This window comes from Lissotriton vulgaris, chromosome 2_1, assembly GCF_964263255.1.
Source record: "Lissotriton vulgaris chromosome 2_1, aLisVul1.2, whole genome shotgun sequence".
NCBI lineage: Eukaryota > Metazoa > Chordata > Amphibia > Caudata > Salamandridae > Lissotriton > Lissotriton vulgaris.
Window position 1 is genome coordinate 1,574,616,060 of NC_141687.1, and position 24,931 is coordinate 1,574,640,990.

At 44.7% G+C, this 24,931-nt stretch overlaps 1 protein-coding gene across 3 annotated transcripts in view; it reads left to right on the plus strand.

Annotated features, from left to right (window-relative positions):
- LOC147732925 (histamine N-methyltransferase A-like) overlaps positions 1–24,931 on the plus strand; it is a 248,382-nt gene that overhangs the window by 17,761 nt on the left and 205,690 nt on the right. For 2 of the 3 annotated variants that reach the window (XM_086957460.1, XM_086957459.1), the window contains exon 2: positions 14,939–15,166. In XM_086957460.1, the coding sequence (XP_086813586.1) occupies positions 15,030–15,166 (137 nt within the window). In that variant the 5' untranslated portion in view covers positions 14,939–15,029. Of the gene's footprint in view, positions 1–14,938; positions 15,167–22,357; positions 22,440–24,931 lie in introns of those variants that run through there. The other variant, XM_086957461.1, reaches the window with a different exon arrangement.

Here is a 24,931-nt window from a genome sequence, read left to right on the forward strand (position 1 = left end):
GATAAGAGGGACAGTCACCATTGGTCGCAGGAGATATTTCTACAAGAAAATGCATCGGTATTGGCCCTCACTCTAGCCACACAATCAATTTTAAGTACACCAAATCCTCACTAGCAAATACAGGGGAGGTGTTTCAATCAGCGAAGGTCCTACTAAAGGCACAAGATGGGTATGCAAGTAGCCTTACCCATAAATGGGAAAGCTTCACTGTCAATTTGGGAAATGCATTCTCTTCGACAGTCAAATACAGGCCACCAAAAGATATAAGGGAAGCAGGAAGGATCCCAATTGGCCATCAAAATCAACTGAAACAGCTGAAAAAGTCCATGAACAGTATGCTGAGACTATTGAGGTACAAGCCAATGGATCCAATCCTCCAACCAGTATTGAACCAACTTAATAAGATAAAATGGAACATCAATAGATCCTGGGAAGAAGAGCTCTGGGCACAACTTCTCTGCAACACCAAGCCCAAAAAAAGTACACGTATCTAGACCACGCTGACAAAAAAAAAGCGTCCATCACATGCCCGGGTGATATCATGCATTTGTGAAGAAACCTGGACAGATTTTTGACAGTGTAATTCAACCAGCAAGCTGGGAGTCAGTGTCAACATTCAGGCTTCTTGTACCCTTTTCTTTCCTGTTATGAAACCAAAAGACTACCGATTCCAGAATGCCTTGTAAGACCTCATACCTTGTATGCTTTCTCAGACTCCTTTAATGGCGATCAGCTGACCTATTTCGGCATATAGACGGTCAGCGTACGACATCAGGTGCTTGGCTTCTCTTCCTGTATGAGACCACGCCCCCTTTCCTGTTTGTTCGAGAGTTTGCTGGACACTTATGTGCCGATCCTGCTATGAGATAATATTCTTTCCGTGGATTGATATTTGGATTCCGAGCCCCTTCTCCCATTACATTTTTTGAGATGCAGCCTTTTTCGCTGCTTATATCTCACTCTCCGAGCGCGTTCCGGACTTTTTGTTCGCGTTCAGCATAACGCAATCAGTTTTCTCAACCGCGAGACTGTTTTCCTGACTCCGCTTTCTACCACCTTGGACGTGAGGCGTGACTTGCCTTTCTTTTCCAGTTTTTACGCAAGTCGCATCTTCCGCAGTATTATTGTTTGTGTTCTGCACCAGCACATTTCTTTATCAGTATGGAGTATTACGGAAACACCTCTGAGCTCAGGTAATCTTCTTTCTTTTTTTTTGCATGCAATAGTTTTTGAGAAAGGATTTAGATATCCTATTGAATGTTGATGACTGCTTCTATTGCAAGATTCATTTTGGTGTAAACATTTTGTACCTTTGGAAGCCTATATTCTTAAGTCATAACAGATTTCAATAAATCCTTTTGGTTGGATTGTTTTTCTTTGTAATATTTTTGGAGAGACAATCAATTACCTCTGTTTAATCTCCTTTCTACTATTTCTCTCGCCCTTCTGCAAACTTGAAACAAATCAGGTGATTCATTGGTCTGCTCTGTGTCACCTTACTCATGGTGTATGAGGCCACTCAAAGTCACGCAGGGGGGCTTTGAGTGGCTTCATAAATCAAAATTAGAGCCCTCCATCACACATGTAGCACTTTCCGTGGTGGAAATGTGTGCAGGGCTCTCATAAATAAGGTCCCTAGTATATCCCCAGACAGTGTAGCAAGATGCCAATATGACTTTCAAGTCTAATTAACCCCCAAAATGGTCAGGGGGCTAATTAATGTAACTTTGCACAATGCAGTAAAATAAATGAATAGTTGATGGTAAGTGTAGGTCATTTCCTGCCTTTCATGCCACTCAAGAAAACACTATAGGGTACTGTACTCAATACGTCCAAATTGCGTAAATATGGAGTGATCCATTTGATAATTTTACAACAATGCATGGAAACTAAAATATGTACAAATGGACAACCAACACTGAAATGCATGTTTAAATCATTGCTAATCTGTGGCCATCTGAAAATATTGAACGATGGAATGCAGTAGTCCTTATATCTCCACAATGTAGCACTCAAAGAAAGTAATAGGAGTTTGTACAAAAATGATTGTGTGTGTTGGTATAATCTCCTGGGAATTTAGGTAGATCGAATGCTGTGGTTTCAGAGATTGAACTCTTGCCACTGCTGGGTGGTCTAATCTGTCCTTAGTGACCACTTATCTTCATCCAGTGAAGTTGTCTGTACCATTAGTTCACATTCTAGCTTTAAACACTTAAGATCCATGGGTGTACTCCTTTCATCATACCTAGTGCTGCAGTGTGAAGACCACAACTGATTCAGACTGCTAGATGTCAGTGAGCAGCCTCAACTTCCAGACCTTAACTTATTGATGTAATATAGAGTAATTCCAAGGGCCACCCAGTGGAGGTAATAACATGCTATACTATCAAATTGACGCTCCTCTGTGCAACATGTAGCTTGCACCTTGTAACATGACTTCCTAGGCCCCATGTACAACACAAATGGTTTCCCACAGAGGTTTCACTGTAAACAAATATTCTGCCAAGTTCTGGTTTGATCTACACCACTGCACACACCGCTTTATAAATGCTGAACTGAATAAAATGTAATGCATCTAATTATGAGCAGTGTAAGTATGTCAATCATTGACTGCTTTTGTAAATACTCCTGAAGCTGGTGAAGGGTGAACTATTTGATAAATTCTAGGAGGTCATTCTTTGGAGATGTAGAGGCATGAAGTGATATTAAACAATTGAGACTTCAATTTAACATTCATAAACATACTTTGAGTTGGGACTATACTGATGGATATTTCATATATCTACTACCCCACTTACCGTTTGTAGAAATTATCCAAAGTTTTTACTATGCACCAGACACATCACCATATCTGGATCTTTAACTAGGAAACATATACACTGTGTTCACATTAATTTAATTCTGCTCAAGGTCCCTGGATTACAGTCCAGATCCTGGGTTTACCTGGAACATGAGAAGGTGAAAAACACTTTAATCAAATCACTCAAGGCTATAACGGAATTTGATCTTGATCAGATAAGATCTATAAAGATAGAATAATAAAACCAAAATATTCTGCATTGTAAATGATTTTTAAAGATGAGGCATATCACCCATGCTTAATTTTGAAAACATAAGTGCAGGTGGCCAACATTTTTCTTGCAATGCCACTGCCCACTTCTAGCAATGCCACTTTCTCCACTAGCACTCACAACTTGTACCACTGGTGTGTGTAGAAGCAGCGGTGTGAGGAAGCCTATCTTTCTCAAAAGGGATTTGGGGGTTTCCACTTGAAAAATTGTATAAAAAACTAGGATAATGTCCGTAGCGGCGACGCTCCGGTGGCACTACGCCTACATATTTTACTCTATTGCTTTCTATACACGTGTGGGTGGGGGTTTGGGGGGGTGTTTGGGGCTGGGGGGGGTGGAGTTGTGGGATAGGGTGGGCCACAGGGGGGGTTTTATACTGAGCCTATTCTTGAGTCTGTTTCATCGTTTGCTACCTACGTGATTTGCTGTATTGATATTGTTGTGGTGATCTTCGGTCTTGGAGATGCCACGTTCTTACTGCTCATTTGCTCAATAAAATTGGTTGGGAAAAAAAAAAACTAGGATAATAAGTCAATATTAGCTACACAATTAGAGTGCGGTGGTCCACTCAAATCTTTTGCACTGGAATTACTGCACCTGCTGCACTTGTGATAGCCAAGCCTCTTATTTTGTGTGTTAGGGATTCCTGAAGTGCAATAGTACAATCGCAGGAGCGTGTTATATCTTGTTCAGGTAAATGCTTAGCTATAGTAGAACTGTGGCATAACAAGAAGGTGTAAGTAGACATATTCTGACTGTTACAGTTCTCTCAAGTGAAAGATGTTGCCATGTCACATTTGTTGCTTTACATGCTTTGTACTCTGTTAACAAGGAGTGGCCAGCTCAGGTTAGAGCGGAGGGGCCGGGTTGAGAGGGATTCGACAGATGACCATGAGGGAAAATTAAATAAATAATGTATATTCTCTCGTTGTCTATCGAAATCATCACCTACCTGACCCCACTGCCCCACAGCTCTTACCTGCACAGGCTGCCGCTGCCATTGCCCCTTTGTCCGTCTTCCTCGCTATTAGGTATTCATTGTTTCCTCTGACTGTTGAATAGGAGTGTGCACACAAGAGGTTTGACTGCACTGATTTAATTTTAGCACTGATTCTTGATTTAAAAGATGAGAACCAGGTAGCTAACATATGGAAAGAGTAACCACTGCAGCAGCAAGGATGGTAGTCTGATGTTAACACCATGGAAAAGAAGAAGTTTATAGTGAAGGGGTCCCCAACCTTTTCTTTTGTGAGAGCTACTTCTGATCAGTGAAAATAATTGGGAGCTACTGAAGGCTAAGCAACTCGCTCATTATTACTAGACACCTCATGCCTAGATTCATTGACTTTAAGCCTAATTTCCAGAAAGCTAGATAATATGGTTTGAACACAATTCTTTGCCTAGAGGCACTATGATAGAGTTTCAATGTGTGTCAGTGAGAGCGTTGTCTTTGGGAATGTGTGTGTATGATTAGGATATAGGTTTGTAGGGGACTGAGAGCCTGTGTTGTATGTACTAGTGAGACAGGAAATTTCTTTCACCATATATGTCACCGTTACATGTATAAAACAAACATTCAACCGTTTTGTTATAAGGGAGAAATGTAAAGTGCATTTTTCAGCACTTTAAATGTCTCCTGCTTAAACTAATGGCTGTATTTTTCAGTTATAAATATGTCAGTGTCTATCAGTTACTGGGAGCAAGATGCCTGGTTTGTGTAAAGGTGACAGTTTGAAATGGGAGAAAATGTAACTGAAAAGCTAACTTTATGTTTATATGGATTCCATAATACTCTATAATTTAAATATTCTTCATTTCGAGTGCCACATTTACAAACAGCTGGCATCTGGCTCGCGGTGGTCTGTAGATATAGTGCCATATTTATAACAGAAGAAACTGTCATTTGTTTAAATGGGAGGGATTTAAAGTGAAGAAATATGCTTCATAAAACATTAAGATGTATTTGGCTTAATTGAAAGTGGGGGGAAAAAAAATAAAACTTAATATTTCATAGAAATATTTTTCTTCAGTATTAATTTCTCCCATTTAAAACAAACATTACTTTGTGTTTTAGTTAAAGTATGGCACAGGTCTACTGACCACTTCAAGAAAGAAGCCTGCTGTTTGTAAATGCAAAACTTTGAAAAGGAAGAAAATTAAAATGAGAGCTAACTTAATCATTAAGGTAACTTTTAAGCTTGGTTTTGTCTCATTTAAAAGCATTCAGAAGCATATTTTTGTTCTCATGTTCCAATATTGAGTTGACATGGACTTTCATTTAGGAGTTAACTCCCTCAGTACTTCAGGCTTCACATCTATGCTCCGGCCTGTGTCCTAAATCTGACTGAGCACTGCTCATTATCAGGTCCTGCTATCTGCGGGCTGATGATAATAATGTAAACTAAGCACAATCTTCACTTAACTTTAAAAAGAAAATGTAGCCTGTGCTTATTTAAAAATGAACTCAAGGGGGGGGGCGTGTCCAAGATGGCGGCGTGATCTGACGCAGGTTTCCGAGGCTCCCCGCCCGATCCCGCCTAAACGCGCCTATATGCATAGCCTGATCTCCCTACAGCACGGGAAACCAAAGAGGGGGCCGGCGAATGACCACTGAGACTCGGGGGCCCGACTGTTTGGCCCGCGGACCACTCGGGGAGCTCCAGAGGCTGAGGACGCCTGACCGCGACCGGGTGCCAGTCGCCACGACGAGGTTGAGGCTGATCGAGCGCTTGCCCGCTGCCCCTGCTTCTCCCGGCGGTGTACTGAGCAGAGCACCTGGGAACCCATGGAGAGAGCCCCCGCCGACGCTGCCGGAGCCCGCCCCAGCCCAGCATTCAACCCTGCTACCGCAACTTGGCCGGCGCTAGGGTGCGAACCGGCCGGGAGTCGCGAAAATCGAGGCCCCGGCTTTGGGCCTTCGGCGCTGTTGGCCTGGCCTGGCTGGCACATCCTACAGCGCCAAGACGAAGCCCGCCTCTCCAACATCACAGTGTCCCTGTGACCCCGCGGCCCTGAGGGGGGCCCTGAGAGAGAGCTGCATGGAGCCAAGTGGTCGAGGCCTGCCAGGGAGGCTCCCACGGCCGTCCCGACTCAGCACGCAAAGAAGGTGAGGAGAGCGGGGGAGGGCGCTGCTTTGAGAGCTCGGGGGCACAATCGAGCTCCCGGTGGAGGAATTGACTGAGAACCTGTGGGCCTGAGAGCTGGACCACATTGCCGCCTGGAGAGGCGGATTGGCACGCGCTCCCACGAGGTCTGCCGGCGCCGGTTCAGACTGGTGGTCACCGACTGGCGCAAACTGTGGGCTGCTCACACGGCTGCGACGGCTGCCCTGTCCGACCATCCCGGTTGCGATTGCCCCCACCGCTTCACTGCTAACCAACTTGTGACGCCTGCCCTGTAGCCACTACTCGCCGAGGAGTGCCCTGGCGGACACACAAAGAAAGTAGGCCACTACGACCCCGGGCATACCGTTGGCGCGGAGACCAATCGCTCATCTGGGAACCGATCGCATTATGGCGGGGCAGAGAGGAAAGAAAGGGCCACAAACACTCCCTGAACTTTTAGCCAAGACACAGCCCAAACCCAACAAAGACCCGCCATTACCGGTGAACGCGAAGACATCACCAGCGTCAGGAGATGACCAGGCACCCGTTACCAGGTCGTTTTTGGAGACATTGTTTAAATCCCTCAGAGAGGACTTTAAATCCCTGAAGCAGGACATGGCAGGCAAGGTCCGAGAGCTACGCAGGGACGTGGAGATCCTGGGGGAGCGTGTGGTGGCCATTGAAGAGGTGGACCAGGTCAGGAGCGATGAAATTACCCAGCTACAGCAGGAGGTCCTGCGACTCACAGACCAACAGCTGGACCTTCAAGCCCACGCAGAGGATCTTGAAAACCGCTCTCGGCGGAACAACATACGGGTCCGGGGGGTCCCTCAGAAAGCAGAAGGGACCGATGTTGCGGGGTACTTGCAATCCCTTTTCAGAACAATTCTGGGAGAACCGGCAGACTTTACTATCCGGATTGACAGGGCGCACAGGGTTGGGCTGCCTAGGCGGGCCTCTGCTCCACCACCGGACATTCTGGCCTTCCTCCATGATTTCCAGCTAAAGGAGCGAATTCTCCGGGAGGCCCGACAGGCACAACCCATCCAATATCAGGGCAACTCCATAGCTTTATACCAGAACCTGGCAGCCATAACCTTACAAAAGCGAAAGGAATTCAGAAAAGCAACAGACTTCCTGCGGCAGCACGAAACCCCCTACTCCTGGGGCCACCCGTTCAGATTAATGGAACGGCAAACTACACCAACTGCGCTCACTCAAAGACACTTGCACTCTACTGGGGCTTGAACAGGACGATGACGAGCCCACACCCGGCGCCTCACAAGGACAGTCCGGGGGGGGGGGTGGCAAACAGTGGGCCGCAGACGATCCCCCCTCACATCGCTTGAAACCGGACACCTCTGTCATCACGAAAGAACGAGCAATGGCCGTAGCGAAAGTGGCCAAAGAGACCTCTTCCCCTGAGTGATTGCTTTCTCAACAGGGAGATCACTTAATACTCACACACCGCCTATGTGGCGAGGGACTCTGGTGGGGGGCCGGAGTGACCGCCACTGGAGATGACTAGAGTAAGAAAAATTACCACTGCCCTGTGTGGACTAACAGGACTGGGACTATACCTTTTATTGGTTTGGGGTTGGGGAACCGGGAGGAGGGAGGTTGGGGACATTCACGCCAGATTGAGACAATGGAATTTGAACTTGCACAACAAACTTTGCAGTTGGGGTGTTTTGAGGGACAAGTTGGGGTGGGAGGTGGGGTGGGAACCAGTGTGCCGGGGGGGGAATTGATACCAGTGGAACTGCTATGCCTTATATTTGTTACTCACTGCTGTGCCTCGCCCCTCGGGCGTTTCTGGCTATGCGCACACTCACACATACACACTTTCCATGCAGCCTACGACACCCAGGGTTCATCTCGCTCTGATCAGTCTGATCCCCGTCTGTCAAGCTGGGACACACCGCTGTATGCTAAGCTATCCGGCTCCTAATTCATGTCATGGCTAATCCCAAACTGAAGATATTGACACTCAACGCGAAGGGGCTGAACAACCCTATTAAAAAGAGGGCAATAATTTCCTATTTAGAGAATTCCGGGGCTGACCTCTGTTTGTTACAAGAGACCCACCCTCTGCCCCAAGACTGGCATAGGATGCACTCACGCGCCTTACCCCAACAATTCTTCTCCTCCCTCCCCACAAAAAAAGCTTGGATGGCCATTTTGGTGTCCAAACACTTTCGCGGAAGGGTGGGGGACAGAGCGGGAGAGGTTAAGGGTCGTTTTCTGGCACACACCTTCCAGATCGGCAACATGAATCCCACAATAGGGTCGATCTACGCTCCCAACACAGGACAGGAAGCCTTTCTGAAGGGCGCACTCTCTGAATCCCTCCAGTCATCCAACACACTTATTGGGGGGGATCTTAATTTAGTCATGGATACTAACAAAGACAGATCAGGGCGCTGCTATGGGGAAGCGGGAGCTATCACAGAGGTAGGTGTGGAGTGGTTGCGTGAAAGGGGCCCGGTAGATTTTTGGAGATCCGCACATTCGAACGCAACACAGTTTTACATTCTATTCCCACGTCCATCGTACCTATGCCAGGCTAGATCACGTCATAGGATCATCCGAATTGGTCTCTAATCTTGCTGAGATTGACATTGTACCTGCAGCGCTTTCAGATCATGATGCAGTAGAGCTAATGATTACCGCCCCTATGCCTTCCCGCCCCCGGGGCTCATGGTGCCTCCGCGAGACCCTGCTACAGCGACCAGAAGTCCACAAACGACTACACAAATGCATTGTTGACTACCTGGCCATTAACGACACACCGGAGTTGTCGCTGCCGGCCCTGTGGGGGGCCTTAAAATCAGTGGTCCGAGGGGAACTGATAGCAATTGCTTCCGCATAGGCTAAAGATCGGAAAACAAAAAGGGACAATCTCACGGCTCAAGTAGCTGAGCTAGAGAGGGTGCAAAGCCGTACTGGCACTCCACGGGTTTGGAGACAATTGACATCTGCCAGGGCTCAATTAGCTAGCCTTGACACAGATAGAGCAGAATTTGCCGTTTATTGGCCAGCGCCTTAAAAGCTAAGACCCAACGCACGAAAATCTCTGGCCTCACAGATGACTCTGGAACGACCCTCACTGAGGAAACTCAGGTCGCAGACGCATTTCAAACATATATGCCTCGCTATACGGTGCGGAGACGACATCTCCCCGGGGCATTGACGCCTACTTGTCCTCGGCGGCTATAACAGAACTATCCCAGACCAGCGCGGACACGCTGGATGCTCCCATCCGCTTGGAGGAGGTGACAGCCGCTATCTCCCATCTTCGCCTGCTTAAATCCCCCGGACCGGACGGCTTTTCGGCTGGGTTTCATAAATTGTTCGGCCAGCTGTTGGCCCCCATCCTCACCCGGCTCTTTAACTCCTTTGAAGGGCCGGGCTCCATTCCCCCTGATATGCTGGCGGCTGAGGTGATTGTGTTACCTAAGCCAGGCAAGAAACCTACGCAATGTTCGGCATTCCGACCAATCTATTTGCTGAACCTAGATCTAAAGCTTTTTACCGGAGTCCTGGCAGCGCTCCTGGGCCCGCTCCTGCCTGGGATCCTAGAGCCGGATCAGTCAGGCTTTGTGCCCAATCGCCAATGTAGCGACAATACCAAAAGGATGTTACACCTAATAGATAAGGCGAACTTCCAGAACTCCAATGCTGTACTGGTAGCTATCGACGCGGAGAAAGCGTTCGACCGCGTCGATTGGACATACCTACAACGGGTGCTGATGCGCTTTGGTCTTGGCGACCGTTTCCGTTCCTGGATCGCCAGCTGTTACCACCACCCCCAGGCTCGGGTCCGCCTGGGCGGTATGCGCTCAGACCCATTTGACATCCAGCGAGGAACGAAACAGGGTTGCCCCCTGTCTTCCCTTTTGTTTGCCCTCTACATTGAGCCTCTGGCACAGAAAATTCGCGATAACCCAGACATCAGTGGTGTCACTTTCGGCCAAGAACCACATACAATTAGCCTCTATGCAGATGACATTATAGTCGCTCTTGACCGGCCGGACTGCTCAGTGCCCGCCTTTTTGAAAGAGCTAGACGCCTTCTGAACCATCTCGGGCTTCAGAATCAACAGAGGGAAATCCCTGATATTACCATTGGGCGAAAACGCCCACCCTAATAAGCCGGCTCCCACATATGGGAGTGACCTTCAAATAGCCACAAAACTTACATATTTGGGGATCACCCTCACCTCCTCGACGGAGTCTACAGTGGCTCTCAATTATAAATCCCTCACTACTCAGATTCGCGCAGACTTGACGCGCTGGTCCAAGCAACCCCTGTCCCTTTTGGGGAGAGTAGTGGCTGTGAAAATGTCGACCCTACCTAAAATCCTGTATATCTTTCAGACCCTCCCGGTGACACCCCCGAAAGGCACCATCTCGGACCTACAAATGGTACTTCATCACTTCATCTGGGAGGGACGGCGGGCACGCTTAAACAAACAAATGGTACACAGGAGCAGGGATGAGGGGGGCCTCGGCGTTCCAAACCTAATACAGTACTTCCAGGCCGCACAACTCAGATATCTAGTGGAATGGTGTAGACCCGAATCAGAAAAGCGATGGCTCTTCCAAGACAGGGCCATGGCTGAAAGGCCCCTCTGGGGAATTCCTTTCTTACCCAGAAAACACTGGCCGACTTACATCACCAAATCGCCTATCACGCGCACTGTCACGAGAGTCTGGGACGCGGTAGCAGTTAAAAGGGGCCTGACCACTTTCCCCTCCCCATTCACCCCTATTTTAGACAATCCAGACTTTCCACCAGGCAATGACCCCCGCACCTTCTCACAGTGGCGTGGCACTGCATGAAAATGTGCAGGGGACCTCTTCGACACACAAGGCTTCCTCACCCTTTCAGACATCAAGCTAGGTTATGACATTACAGACCCTCATCTTTTTCAGTACTTTCAACTCCGACACTGGTTAACTGACCCTGCCATTGCTACCCTGGTGGGTCGCCCACTAACCGCCTTTGAGAAGTGGCTGCTGACGAAAGAGACTGATCGACATCTTATATCGGACTTATATAAAATGCTTACACCCCCCTTGGCGTTAGGCAAAACGGCAGGCCAGAAACGGTGGGAAGCTGAATTTGGCATTTATGGAGTGGAGTCAGGTGTACTATAGGGCCTCCCACACCACACGCAACACAATGGGTAGAGAAGCGGCCGTGAAATTAGCAATGTATTGGCACCTTGCACCAGTCCGGCTTCATAGAGGTAATCCAACCCGGAGTGGCCTGTGTTGGAGAGGTTGCGGGGAACAGGGCACACTGATGCATATTCTTTGGGACTGTAGTGAGGTCCGGGACTATTGGGATATGGTCCTGAATGACATAGACTCCACCTTCGACACCGAAATCCCAAGATTTCCTGCCTACGCCATCTTGGGACTACCCAACGCACTCACCTTTCCCCTGAAGTCTGTCTGAGGTCGCCAAATGGGCATTGCCATGCAAGCGGCCACACAACACATTCTGTCACTCTGGGGATCAACCAACAAACCCACACACATAGGGTGGCTACACAAACTCTGGTTCACCCTGGGAATGGAACGCATACAAGCTACCCTCATGCACACTACTGATACATTCCAAAAGGTCCGGCAGCCGCTACTATCCCTCTTATCCAGGGAGTTCAATGAAATAACTTGCCCGAAGTATCTCCGATTGCTGTGCCTTACTGACACTGCCACTGGAACTCAAAACCCTCAGGATTGATCACACTAGCTCTTATTTGACCAGAGACCGATGGGTCTCCCACAGATGGCACAATGGAGGGGAGGGGGCGAGGACGGGAAGGTTGGGGGGAGGAGGGGTTTTTGGGACTTGTTTTTTCAATTTTGTATGCCTACATTGCCTATCATTTGCCTTTTGAACATCATAACGCTATCATGAGGTAACCACCTCATTTTCCATCTTGCACAGCATAGAGAGGACGTGCCTGTCTGTCTCCTTCGATTGGTTTGCCTGCTACAATTACATTGTAATGTGATGCCTTTCTTTGCTTGTCGGCTCAATAAAATACATTTAAAACTAAAAATGAACTCAAGGCTGTGAACTATTCTGAAGGTGTCTGAGAGCTACTGGTAGCTCGTGATCATCTGGTTTGAGAAACTTTGGTAGAAAAATAGCATAATGTTCTCAGTGACCCTGAGAAGAACGTGGAGCAGGTCATTATATATGCATCTACGGCTGCTTTTCAGGCCATGATTTTCATTGCTGAGTCAGCAGACCTGAATAACCTGTGACAAAGAGGTCATAATTTTCCCCTGACACATATGACGACCAGGACCCTGTGACAAGAGGGAAATATGTACAAGGAGCACAATTACTCCTTAAACAAGTAAGGGAAGTCCAACAACAGCAAGTTACTCCAAATTGAACCTCCTAGATTCTTCAAGAAAAAAGAATCCATGATGAAGTTTTAGGAGGCGTTTTCTCAAATGCATCAGGTTAAATGAGTTCTATCAAGTATAGTCTTTTCATCCTCTATGGCTTCAAACCAAACTGTTTCACAGATTCTGCTGGCAACAAGATGGAGGGCTCTCTAAAATGTTCCTGTGCAGCATCTAATTTTGCAATCAGGGCTGGAATATATGTGGCATATGTTGCCAACCGTTTTTAAAGAATTTTCAGTCTGTAATCAACAGTGTGAAAGATTGAGCTAAGCCTACCTATGTTTTGGGCTACTTGGAATGGTTGGCCTAGTTATTTCCACCTACAATAATTCTGATCCTTTGCTACATCTGCTGGTAAATTGGTATCAGGGAGAGAGATTCTGTTAATGAAACTTTGGAATCTGGATGTTGCTATAGAGCTCTATTGCATCATCTACTTTGGTCCAAAAGTTTTTGGATCTAAATTCAACGAATGTTTAAAAAAATCAGCTAACAAAGTTGATTATTCAACTATTAAACTTTTTCAGCCACATGTTCTAAATATTCATTTTGTCTAGAGATGCCGAATCTAAGAAATTCTGGATGGAACTCTCCCCTTTTGATGTCCTAAAATAATGTTTCTCCATTCTCCAGCCCACCCAGCAACAGCCCTCAAAGGCAAGACTATTACTGCCCTAAGGTGTGAGGAAGTATACACGGTTTCTTAAGAAAATGGAAAGAAATAACACTAGATAAATGGCTATTATCCATTACCAAGATTGCTATCTTACAAAATTCAAGGTCCTAATCCTGAACCCCTGCCTATTCCCAAGCTGAAATCAAGAAAAACTATTTTCTTCAAGGTATGGAATCCCTGCTACACAGATATGCAATAATTCCTGTCCCTCATTCTCAGACACATTTTGGAACTTATTCCAACCTATTTCTGGCGCCAAAGTTGTGTGGGAGGGTTCATCCAGTTCAATTCCTACAGACAATAAACAGTTATGTCCTCTATACTCTGTTCAAGAGTGTGATTTTACAATCTATGATACCTTGATGATGCCCAGTGCTTGTCTTCAACTAAAACCTCTAGTGCCTCCATTAGTGTTTTATTTATCTCCAGAAACAGAAAACTATGAAAATATATTTCTGAAAGGAATCTCAAGACCTACAGTGGAGGCTGAATCAAGAAGGTCTACAGAAAAGTGTTCTATTACTTTCACAAATTGTCAGATTGACTAAAGATGCAAGTCGTTAGGGATGGGTGGAGCAACACTGGGCTGATTAGAATTGAATGGCAGTTGGTGTCAATCCGAAAACCTGCGATCATCAAATTGGAACGAGTCTTTAATGATTTTAAAATATCTACTGTGATTTTCTCTTCAAGTGATAGGAAACTTATGATCGCAAAGAGAGACAATCAATCAGGTAGCTCGCGGTTATGTAATTTTTCAGGGGAAATATGACAAACAAGCCCCTGGTGCACAAAGCCACAGTGATATTGAGAGCTTCTTTCGATCCTTATCTATTGTGGTTCTCAGCCGTCATGCAATTGGCAGTAGTACCTCTTTATCCCCATGTCCTCCCACATATAAGAGTCTGCCAAGAATTAAGTTACAAAATAAAACTGTGCAGAACATGATTGAATGTATTTAAATTATCTGTGCCTGTAAAAAGTAAGACCTACATTATATCCTCACATGATTAGGAATAGTATGGAGAAAACGGACAATGGGGTAATTACCCTATAACTTGCCAGTAATCTTCATTACCCTGAGTTCTAATCATCCTAGTCCCAGTGCTTGAACTTTATTACTTTTGGCCCATAAATTCTCCTAGTTTACTTGGTAATTGAAGGTCAGCCAGAGTTGTGGGTACAGGTTGGAACTTGTTAATAAAAAAGGAATAACGATCAGTAAAAATCTTGTTTTCTTTCTCCAAAGCATCCATTAAACATTGTCTGTCTTGGGGGTAAAGGCCCCCTCATGGGGTTAGGACTTCGACGAAGAAGACTAGGACTCACGGCAATCAATATTACTGTCCTGTAATAGCACCATTACTCTACTAGAGCAGTGAATTCATGTCACACCAACAAATATTATTATACCAATGTTTACTTGAGTCTTTGTGCGTTCCTTTATCAGTGAAACAAGAAATGTAATAGCTCTTGTTTACAAATTTTATACTAATAAATGACATGCCATATCATTATTTTTCTCATATTAGATAGCTAAATATTTGCCTCATGAAACAGAGATAATAAAATGTGAGAAACTCTAAAAATATAAGTAGCTTGAACAAAATTTCCAAGTTGTATTATTAAAATGTATTTTAATCTTCATTTCAGATAAGAGAACTACCAGGCAAGGTGAGAAGAAAAGAGCAAGGAGACTCTCATAAAGTTGAATTTGTCATTAATTTGTCGCAAGGCATTCACCATGGCATGTTCCCTGCGAAGCATAGTATCAGATGAAGTCCATTATGCTCAAGCATTCCAAGTGTACCTTGACAAATCGACTGAACATGAGTGCATGCAGGAATTTATTTCAAAGGATTTGCCAAACATAATTTCAGGGTAAGTTATTCTGTCTATTCATTATATATTGTTGCCACTGGGTAGTTATAGTTAGGTAAGCATTCCCATAGGAAATGCCTTTTGCATTTTGTTAATAACTTTGGTGCCAATTGACAAATCTCCACAAACCTTTCTAAAACCTTTTCATCTTGTTTTTGTGTGAAATGTTTCATGGTGATCCATCAAGCAGGGGCTGAGAAAAGGAGATGGCCTTAAAAATGAAATAATCCTTATGCTTTTTTTCATAGACTTCTTAAACAAGCACCACCACAAAAACTGCTGAACTGAATATCACCAAAGTTGGGAGGATGCTTGATCTTTGCTAATAGATTGTGCTTTTTGTGATGTGGTGTAAATCTGTTCAGTAGTTTTTGAGAATGTAAGGTTAAAAAATATGTGTATATCTTGATGGTTGTGATGGTTGAGTAAACCACTGGAGTCAGTTGGGTTGGCTGGACTCTCGCAAATGTCCTGCAGGATTACAAATTCAAAAATGGAACCATATGATTGAACAAGAGGCCTTGTTTTCCTAAGAGGAATCTCGAGATGCTCCCTTGAGTCCCAAAGGAGTGAGCCCTATCATTGACTGGTTGTTGGAGGTTTGGAAATGAAATGGCCACCTCTACACTTGAGCACAAAGATTGAGGAAATACTGACAGAGAAGATGGAGAAATATGGCAAGCACAAGCAGTGTCGGGTCCCTCATTTCGCACCAAAATATGGGACCATACTAATGTTGATGAGCTGGAAGTGACTGAGAACAAATTTGTGAGGTCTTTCCTGAAATTGCCCCAAAGTACTACTATTGTACCTTTTAGAGTAGACCTAAACTTAAAATTGACAAGAGTACTAAATAAACTAAAACCGTTACTGGTCTGGATCCAGATCTGATCTGTCCCAGATCTAAAACAGTATTGGGATTGCCTGACTGTTAGACTTGGCATCTTTAGGTGTGTTTCCCCTGAGGTTTTGCTTTCTGCCCTCCCGGTTTTGACTCTGTTTTTCTGTTTCTGGAAGTATGTTTATAACATCTTATAAACATAACTGGCCCTGTGAACTAGGTGGGAAAATAAGTTTTAGTATGCCTGAACTCAGAATCTAATGGTGCATCTTTTAGTAAAGGTGATTTTTACATTCTGTGTTTGAAAATAGGAAGTAGGTATTTTCTTGCTCAGTCATCCCATGGGCCTCTGCTGGAATGTGGATTGCCTGTCTGGGTTTTGAACCACAGATGGCTAGGAAGCAAGGGTGGCTCCCGATAGTCTAGGTGGGTCAGCAAATGGCTGAAAAGACCTGGGCTGCGATGGGGGAAGAGCAAGGAGATTTCCTTGCACCTCAAAGGGCCTGGTCTGCCTCTGACAATGCAGTACCCATCCCCCTGCCGGGAAATCACAGCATAGAAGGCAGAACTGGTTCTGGCTGGGCACAGACACCCTCTGCCTAGAGGATCAAAGTATTTTTGGATACAAATACTGGGGCCCAGACCCCTGAATTTTAGAACTCTTTTGGATCAAGAAAAGTGCAAGAAGAAGAGCTGCAGAAGCTGTGAGGAGGGACTACCACTTTGCTGTATGCTTTACTGTGTTGGACTACAGTGGCTGCTTCTGTCTTGGGCAGTGAAAGGACTGGACTGAACTTTCTGCAAACTTCTTTTGTGAGTTTCTCGAAGGGCTTGAGGTAGACCTTGCCCCCTGTTCAAGTAGTCTCAGGAACAGCAAATATTTCAAGCTCTTCTGCCCTCAGCACTGGGGACTGTGTGTTTTGTGCTGCGATAGAAGAAATGCAACTCACTGATATCTACGACGCCGCTGTATACTCCGTGTCCTGAAGGCACCACAGAGGGTACCGCCGCAATGCCGAATCCCGACCCTGGTCTCACGATAATGCCTGCTGATGCCGCCACTGAGCCGCTGCTTTCACCGCGAACTTTGGGCACTGCACTCCGCACTGCCTCGCTTCACTCTGAAGCCTGGGCAAAGCAGAGAGCACCGCCTCAATGCCGCACGCAGCCCTGGTCTCACCGGTGACACCTGTTACTGCCGCCACTGGGCCGTTGCTCGCATCGCGACCTCTGGGCACCACACTCCGCACCGCCTTGCTTCACTATAACGCCTTGGCCTCCCTGATGCTCCCGCTCCACGCGGAAATCGATGCAGCTGCTTGCACCGTAGTTCAGGGCACGGGTCGTAAAGTTACACAACACACCGCCCTCATCCCGCACCGAAGCCTTGGCCTACCTACGCCGGCACCATCCACTCCTGTTCATCAGCCAGACGACAGTGCTTCAGCAACGACGACGCTGCTGCTTGCACCGTGACCTGCCAGTACCGCGATAAGCACCGCCTTCACCTCGCACCACAACCCTGGTGTCACCGACGACGCCATCTAACGCCACCACAGAGCCGATGCGCACACTGCATCCTGACGACACCGCACACCACTGCACTTTGCTCCGCAGCACCCGACTACTGCCGATGTCAGCGCTCCTGATCTCAACAGAAAGGAGCTTGACGTGCAATGTGAGTGACTTCAAGGGCCTCTGCACCCTGCATTTCTAACAGGAACTGTTTGCGGGTCTTCCCGACACCGTAGCTGGTCCGTGATTCTGGGAACAGCCTGAACTGTTTGGATTTGTTTGCTCACAACGCCGTGATAGCCCCGGACGGAGCTATTGACATTAAAGAACTATTTTTAAAGCGTATTTTGATAACTGTAGATTTTTTAAGTACTGTATTGTGGATTCTTATAATTTTTGGTCTTGTATATAAAAATATTGTCTATATTTCAAAACTGGTGTGGTGTCCTTTTGTAGTACTTACACTGTATTACTGTCAGTTATGTGCAAATGCTTTACACAATGCCTCTAAGATAAGCCTGACTGCTTGTGCCAAGCTACCAAGGGGGTGAGCAGGGGATATTTTTGGAGTGTAACTCCCTTATCCTGACTAGAAAGAAGGGTCCCTATTTGGCAAAGGTGCAAGCCCTTGCCACCTAGAGACCCCCATTTCTAACACTGACTGATATCTTAAATTCACTGGGAGCGTTGAAATTACCTTGGCTCCAGTTTTTCAATATACTCCTTGAAGATTTGAGGTTAAGTGAACTGTGGTTAGACAGGGGAGTATCAATCTGTCTTCGAGTAAGCTCATTAAATTGCACCACTGGGAATGTGAATGGGGAAAATTGCACCGTTATCCCAATTTAGGGAGATAAACCCTGCAGTTCTTGGAGTTCAAATCAGCTCTCAGTTTAGAATTGTTTTCTATTACATGATTCCCCCCATTGTTAAGTAACTTTTGTTTCGTTTAGATTGAGTACATTGCCACTCGCCACCTTGACAAACAAATGGAAGCACAACCCCCCTGGGCAAGCCATTTGCTGTGTATGCAGTGTTGCTCTCGAAACTGAGGCCCATTGTCTTTTCTTTTGCAAGACATATGAAAGACAAAGAAAATTCTGAATCCTACACCTTTGTAGGCAACTGGGGGTTAGCTAATGCAGAATTGTGCTAATGATCTGTAATTTGAATTCCAACCTGTGGATCCTGTTCTTGGAAGCAGTTTGGCCTTTAAGAAGTTGGAATTCAAAACATGCAATCCAAGTGTTGAGCCAGATATCCTGGTTGGCTTTTTTTGAGTATCTTTGTCATATATGCTCCAGCTTAGTATGTATAACCCAGTACTGTATTAGAAATTTGGCTCTGGCCTTTACTAAGCATTTGCACTTTATCTCGATAATCAATTGTAGGCAATGAAATATTGCATAAGGATCCTGGTCCCAATTTGTATCTAGTATACTGCGGGTGCTTGGGTTCAAATTGCTATAGTGCCATATGGATGCCTAAAATATGCCTCCCTTTCAGGCAAATCAAATATCTAATAACCCCAGGTTGCTGGAGCAAAACAGTCTTTGTAATTACCTTGCTGTATAATGTTTCCTGCATAATGGTTTGTGCATAATGGTTGACCACTTTTTATATTGCTTTTTTTTACATGTTTTAATTATACTGCTGCCAGAAATATTTGTGGAGATTTCATAATGGGTCCCCCAAATCTGTATAAGATAAAGTGTACAATTGTCCTAACAGGGAGCTCGGGGATTATATTGTTGGACGCCACTAGGGAAATGGTTGAGTCCCCGTTTAATATTAGCTTTGAAAGTTTCCGACTAACATGGCAGACCAGGATACGTTTTCATCAGAGATTCGCTTGCACCTGTTTGATCCACCATTGGTATGTTTTATTCTAGCCATGATGCTTGTGTGCATATTCATTTAAATGAGTTTCACTTTTTACATAAATTGTATTTGTATGTAACTTTTATGGCCTTTGGCCAAAATAAAGCACTTTTTTTTACTTTGACTTTGAAATGGCCTCCATTACTGTTTATTTGAAAAAGATTGCTGATGTTGTGAGGGTAGAGTAAACACACATTTGCAATGCAATAGGTGTAGTGAGCGCTCTAGTGTTGCACGTCACGTACGCTACGTGACGTGCGGGCGGCCATCACCACTTAAGGGACATGCTAAATGTCGCAATTGTGTGGTCTGCGAATTTGCAATAGAATGCAAAGAATTTGTATATAAAAACATCAGAAATTAATTAAAAATGTTTACCAACTACAATGCATGTAATGTTGTATACGCTATTTTCTGTCCGTGCAACAAGATATATGTAGGGCAAACAACCCAGAAGATCTGTCTACGAATTTCTCAGCATCGGAGTTGAATAAGATGCAAAACACCAAGTGCACCCCTGGTGGAACACTTTTTGCAAAATGTACATTCCGAAAATGACATTCAATGGACAGTAATCATGGTGGTAAATCTACCCCCAAGAGGAGGGGACATCTCCAAAATACTGGACAAAGAGGAGCTAAAATGGATTTTGAAAACGGACAGTTTGAACACTGGTCTCAACCGCCTTGAGGATTGGGCCTCACTAACATAGTCATAATGTACTTCATTACGAACTGTACCTTCATGCCAAATAACTGAATTGTTTATTGCACAAATGTCACACTACCCACTTATTCACTTTCTAATCACTTCTTCTGATCCACCAGATTCACAGGTTGCTCATCCTAATCTACTATAGACTACTTCCAACTCACTTCCAAGACGGTGCTCACTCTGGGACCACGTCTAATCCCCTTTCAGTGTCTAGTATTATGTCCCCAGTCACATGACCACGCGGACATATCAGAGACAAGCCTCTCCCCTCATCTAGGAACTCTGAGTCCCTCCTTGAGTGCACTGACACTCAGCAAGAACCCGCGATCGAGCCACCGTTCCTTTCAGCAATACCGGTAAGGTATCCCCTCATGCGTCTCGTTTTTGCCCATCTTCCCAATAGGCAACCGTTAACTTAATTTTTAACCACCCCCCTCTAGGCAATCCTGCTGTGATAGCCTTGCCATTTTGCCCTTGGGATCCAGCCCCCGGACCCAACTCTGGTAAGCTTTTATCAACCATTTTACCCACCCTTCATAATTCACTCACCCAGTACACCAATTAGGTGCCTTATGTACTATACAGGTTCATCTAAACCAACCCTACATTGAATGGGTCGGCCTAAGGTTCTCATACCCCCCGATTCTTACAAAGTGCCTTCATTCATTACTTCGGATCGCACTTAACATCTGCTGAACCATTGGTAAGATCTTTCGGGCTTCTTCTACCGCTCTTCGCACAATCCTGCACATGCATACATAATTCCCAAACCAATAAGACTGCGCCGTTTTGGTTTTTGCACAGATTCTATCAAAATTACATGCCAAAGCTTTGTTTTAACCTTCAAGTCACTTGACCTCTGAACGCCTGTTCGTATGCTTATAATTCTTCCCCACCCCTTCACTGCGCCGCCTTGATGTATGTATCCATTAAGGGTCAACTGGATGTATGTTTCAACTATGCCAAATTTTGATCAGTTTTAACATGCACAAATCATAATGCAACTATGATCAGCCGTCTGAATTGTATAGAAATGTGTAGGTTTTGGTCAACTGCCCCCAACTCAAATGGACATGTATTTCTTAGTTATACCCATGGTCTGGCAACTATTGGATCCCAGGTGTTGAGCGCCCTTAATGCACAAAGTTGTGTGATAAATGTTCACAAATCTCTTCTCCCTCATCCCGCACTTGGAGTGCCTGACATTTGACATTGGTTCATTCTGCATGCTCTTACTGGCTCCCCTTAATTCCACGATGTGGGCCTTTACCTCTTCATATATGCGCCCAAGTTGGACTCTCGTCATCACGTCCATGCTCTTTTTATTCACGTTACTTAGCTCATTCTTTGCTCCTACAGCTCTGATGGAATTCTATCACCTTGCCCTTTTACAATACACAACTCCTGCATGTAATTCTCTGAGTTTTGTATAATGCTTTGTCACCCAATTTTTTCTGAACATTCCCCTAATTGTTCGTTCTCCCTCCCCAGGCAAAACAGGCTAATATATTATTAGGCATGTACCCCATGTCCTGATGATGATCCACTTACCCTCAAGCTGGATCTAAACGCCGTCGACACTTTAAAGCACCTTATACATGCAAAAACATCTGTTCATTGAAACTGTAAAGGTGTACTCTGCGATTTGTTCTTTTGTTTTGTCACCGTGCATTCTCTGTTTGCAACAAACCGTTAAGCAGTGCCTGAACCCTCAGTTGGTTCCCTGCTTCCTTCCTGTTTCTGTAATGCTTACTAGGACACAGGCTTGTGTCCCACTTTATGTATCGTTCTGTTAGAAATTGTTATCTATCGCTGATTAAGTAAAAATTAGACCTCTGTCCCGCTGGACATGTACTTCAAATATAGTTACTATTGAGTCTATATTTATTGAAGAACTATTCCCCGTTCTAGGGACCGCTGTTGTTTAAAAGAATTGATTCCCAAGGTCCCTGGTCGACTTCTTTGGGTTTCCTTGTTGTTCTAAGATATGGACTACTTGTAGGGCCCTTATGACAAGCTTTCTGAGACTCAGCTAATAGGACATCTTCCTCTACAACATGGCTAGTCTCTACTTTTCTAGAGCTTGTTCTTTCTCCATTTTAACAAGGGCCTGTTCCTTCTCCAGCTTGGCAAGGGTCTGCTCCTTCTCCAATTTCAATTTTGCAAACTGTAGCTTAAGCTTTCTCTCCTCCTTTCTGTCCTTCAGCTCTTTTGGGGACAGGTTCATTGAAGACAACCTGCTGCCTGGTGTGTTGCAGACATCCAGTCCTGGGAGAATGTTACCCCCACATCAGTATACTGCATGACAAAACCTCCAGACAGGTCCAGTTCCAATTTCTTCTCAAACTCTGATCCCTCATCCTCTTTGATTGTATGGTGAACTGTTGCCTACACTCTTAAGTTTTTAGAAGCTCTGCCTTTTTGCCATTTTCCTTAGAGAACACCCTCCTTTCTTGGCAGAATCCCTTCAGCTGGGCCACTGTGTAGGTCTCCAGATTGACGCTCCATTGAAAAGTGCACAACCTCTCAAGTGGCTAGAAAAATTTGCATTTTATGAATTGATTAATACCAGGTATTAGCCCTGAAAGGTTTTCCTTACGGATGTGTATGCTATGTATGACATAGGGTTGTGTGGCTTTGTAGTGTAGTTCCTATATTCTCAATAGGCTCTGCGCATTGGAATAACATAAACGGCAGTTTAGACGTAGGACTGAGGTCTACTAGGTCTCTACTGAATATGTTAGGCTTAATTAGGTATGCCAGCTAGCTCAGAGGTCACTAGAAACTTTCTCGAATGAACAGGGAGGAGTTAAATTCCCTGATTAGACAAGAAGGGATTAGCTTCTGACAACCGCATAAACATGACAACTTTTCTCCCTCCAGAATAAGGAGTATATCTCCAGAGTTGTGTGAAAACAATAGATAGCTATTTCACTCGTCAATTGTGCATGCTTAGTTTCACCAGAGTGCAGAAAAATAGAGAGACGGGCGTTTTCAATAAAAGGTGTTATTTATTGAGCAGTCTTCTTTCTCATGCAAGAGAAGTGAATTGCCACAATTGCAATACTTGTCATAAAGTAAAGTGCGTACAGTAAATGGAGTATTATGAAATAATACTGTAAAAGCATTGATATGGTTTCTGAGCCATATGATACTTAAAACGGATAAAATATATACAATTATATAGAATGATAAAAATTGACGAAACATACTCAACGGGTGTTTCTAAGATACGCCTACCCCAGTGTACCTAACCTAAGACTAGTACATGGGAAGGAGTAAGGGAGTTGCAGTTTAAGTTAAGTTAGTTTTGCCAAGAATCTGAATCAAGAATTCTCTAAGGGTCTAATCAGCTCCGTACCTTGGTTTTAGAATGAAGGAAGTCTTGTATCTTGTTCTCAGGACTCGATCTCCCAGGAACCCGCAAGGGTGACTGGAAACACTGGAGCTGGATTTTCTTGGCAGGAGAAAAGACAGCGTCTTTCTCAGTGCGTCAAATGGGAGGGACGGCTTCCTTTGGCACTCGCATCAGCTGGGCTTCGGGTAAGTAGATAGCCGCTCTGCTCCAAACCACCATGTGTTCCTTAAGGCAAATGCTGGTATATTTATACCTGGAAGGCGCCCTGTTTGACGTAAGGTTGGAAATAAGACGTCAATAAGAACTGTCACTAAGAACTGGCAGTTCTTTCAGGACTCGCAGGAGGTCTAGGACAAATCAAAACAAAAGCAGGGGGAATTCCCGGGTTGCTGGAGGTTTGGTTTGTTTAAAGAACTCGTTGTACTTTCTAGGAGTCTTAGGAAGTAGCCTTGCCGTATTTGGACTGCATTGGCTATTACTAAATATGGATATGATTCTTATGCCTTTATAAGGATATGATTTGTTATAACCATATAAGCGCATAAATCGGGAATATTTAATTAGGGTCCTAGATACGTTCACAACACCCACTCCACTTATAATGTGCATCATTACTAAAACTAAGCAATATATAAACATATAAGTATGCATGTGTTTTCCAGCCCACCCCAAAATACATCAAATGCATTTGAAATGGTATTATACTGTACGCTTTTAATCAGTGGTATCATTCAGATAAAATGTTGTTCATTTAGAATGTTGACTGAATGAATCACGAAATTTACATTCATGAAATGGCTCTTAATACAGAAGAAAAGGTCGGGACCATTTCATCACATATTCATACAAGATCGTAAATGTACTAGAGGCTAATTTCAAAATATTGTCTCTAGAGTCTCCAAAAATAGAAGTTCTGTTCTCTAAGAATTGTTCTACTTTAAGCAGAGTATCATGTGCCAAAAAAAAGGAAAATATTTTGGGAATTGGGAAAAATAATTTCGATTTCATGGGAAAAAATAGTTCCAAACGTTTTCAGCAGTGCTGTTTATCAAAACTGAAGGCCAAATTCAGAATTCAGGGAACGCTGTGTGCTCGCTTTTTTTTTCTTTTCAAATATTATTCTCGTTATTAGGAGAGAGCATTACCTCAGCTAGACCAGCAAAAATTTGACTACAACAGTAGGTGAAAGTTGGGCCAACGCTGAAAAATCAGAAATGGTGCATATATGCGATGCATTGCCATCATCGGTGTTTAGATCAGCAATGTTCACAGAAGGTTGTACCTGTGTGGTGCCGCTTTCATCTCTTACTTCACCCCCACCTAATCGTAATGGTGAAGTCTCAACTAATGCCGTCATCAGAATCGGTAGCCGCTGGGGACAACACGTTGCATGAGTCGTTACCGTACAAAGCAAAGCATCGATATCCATTGGTACTGCTGATGGTAGTGTAAGACA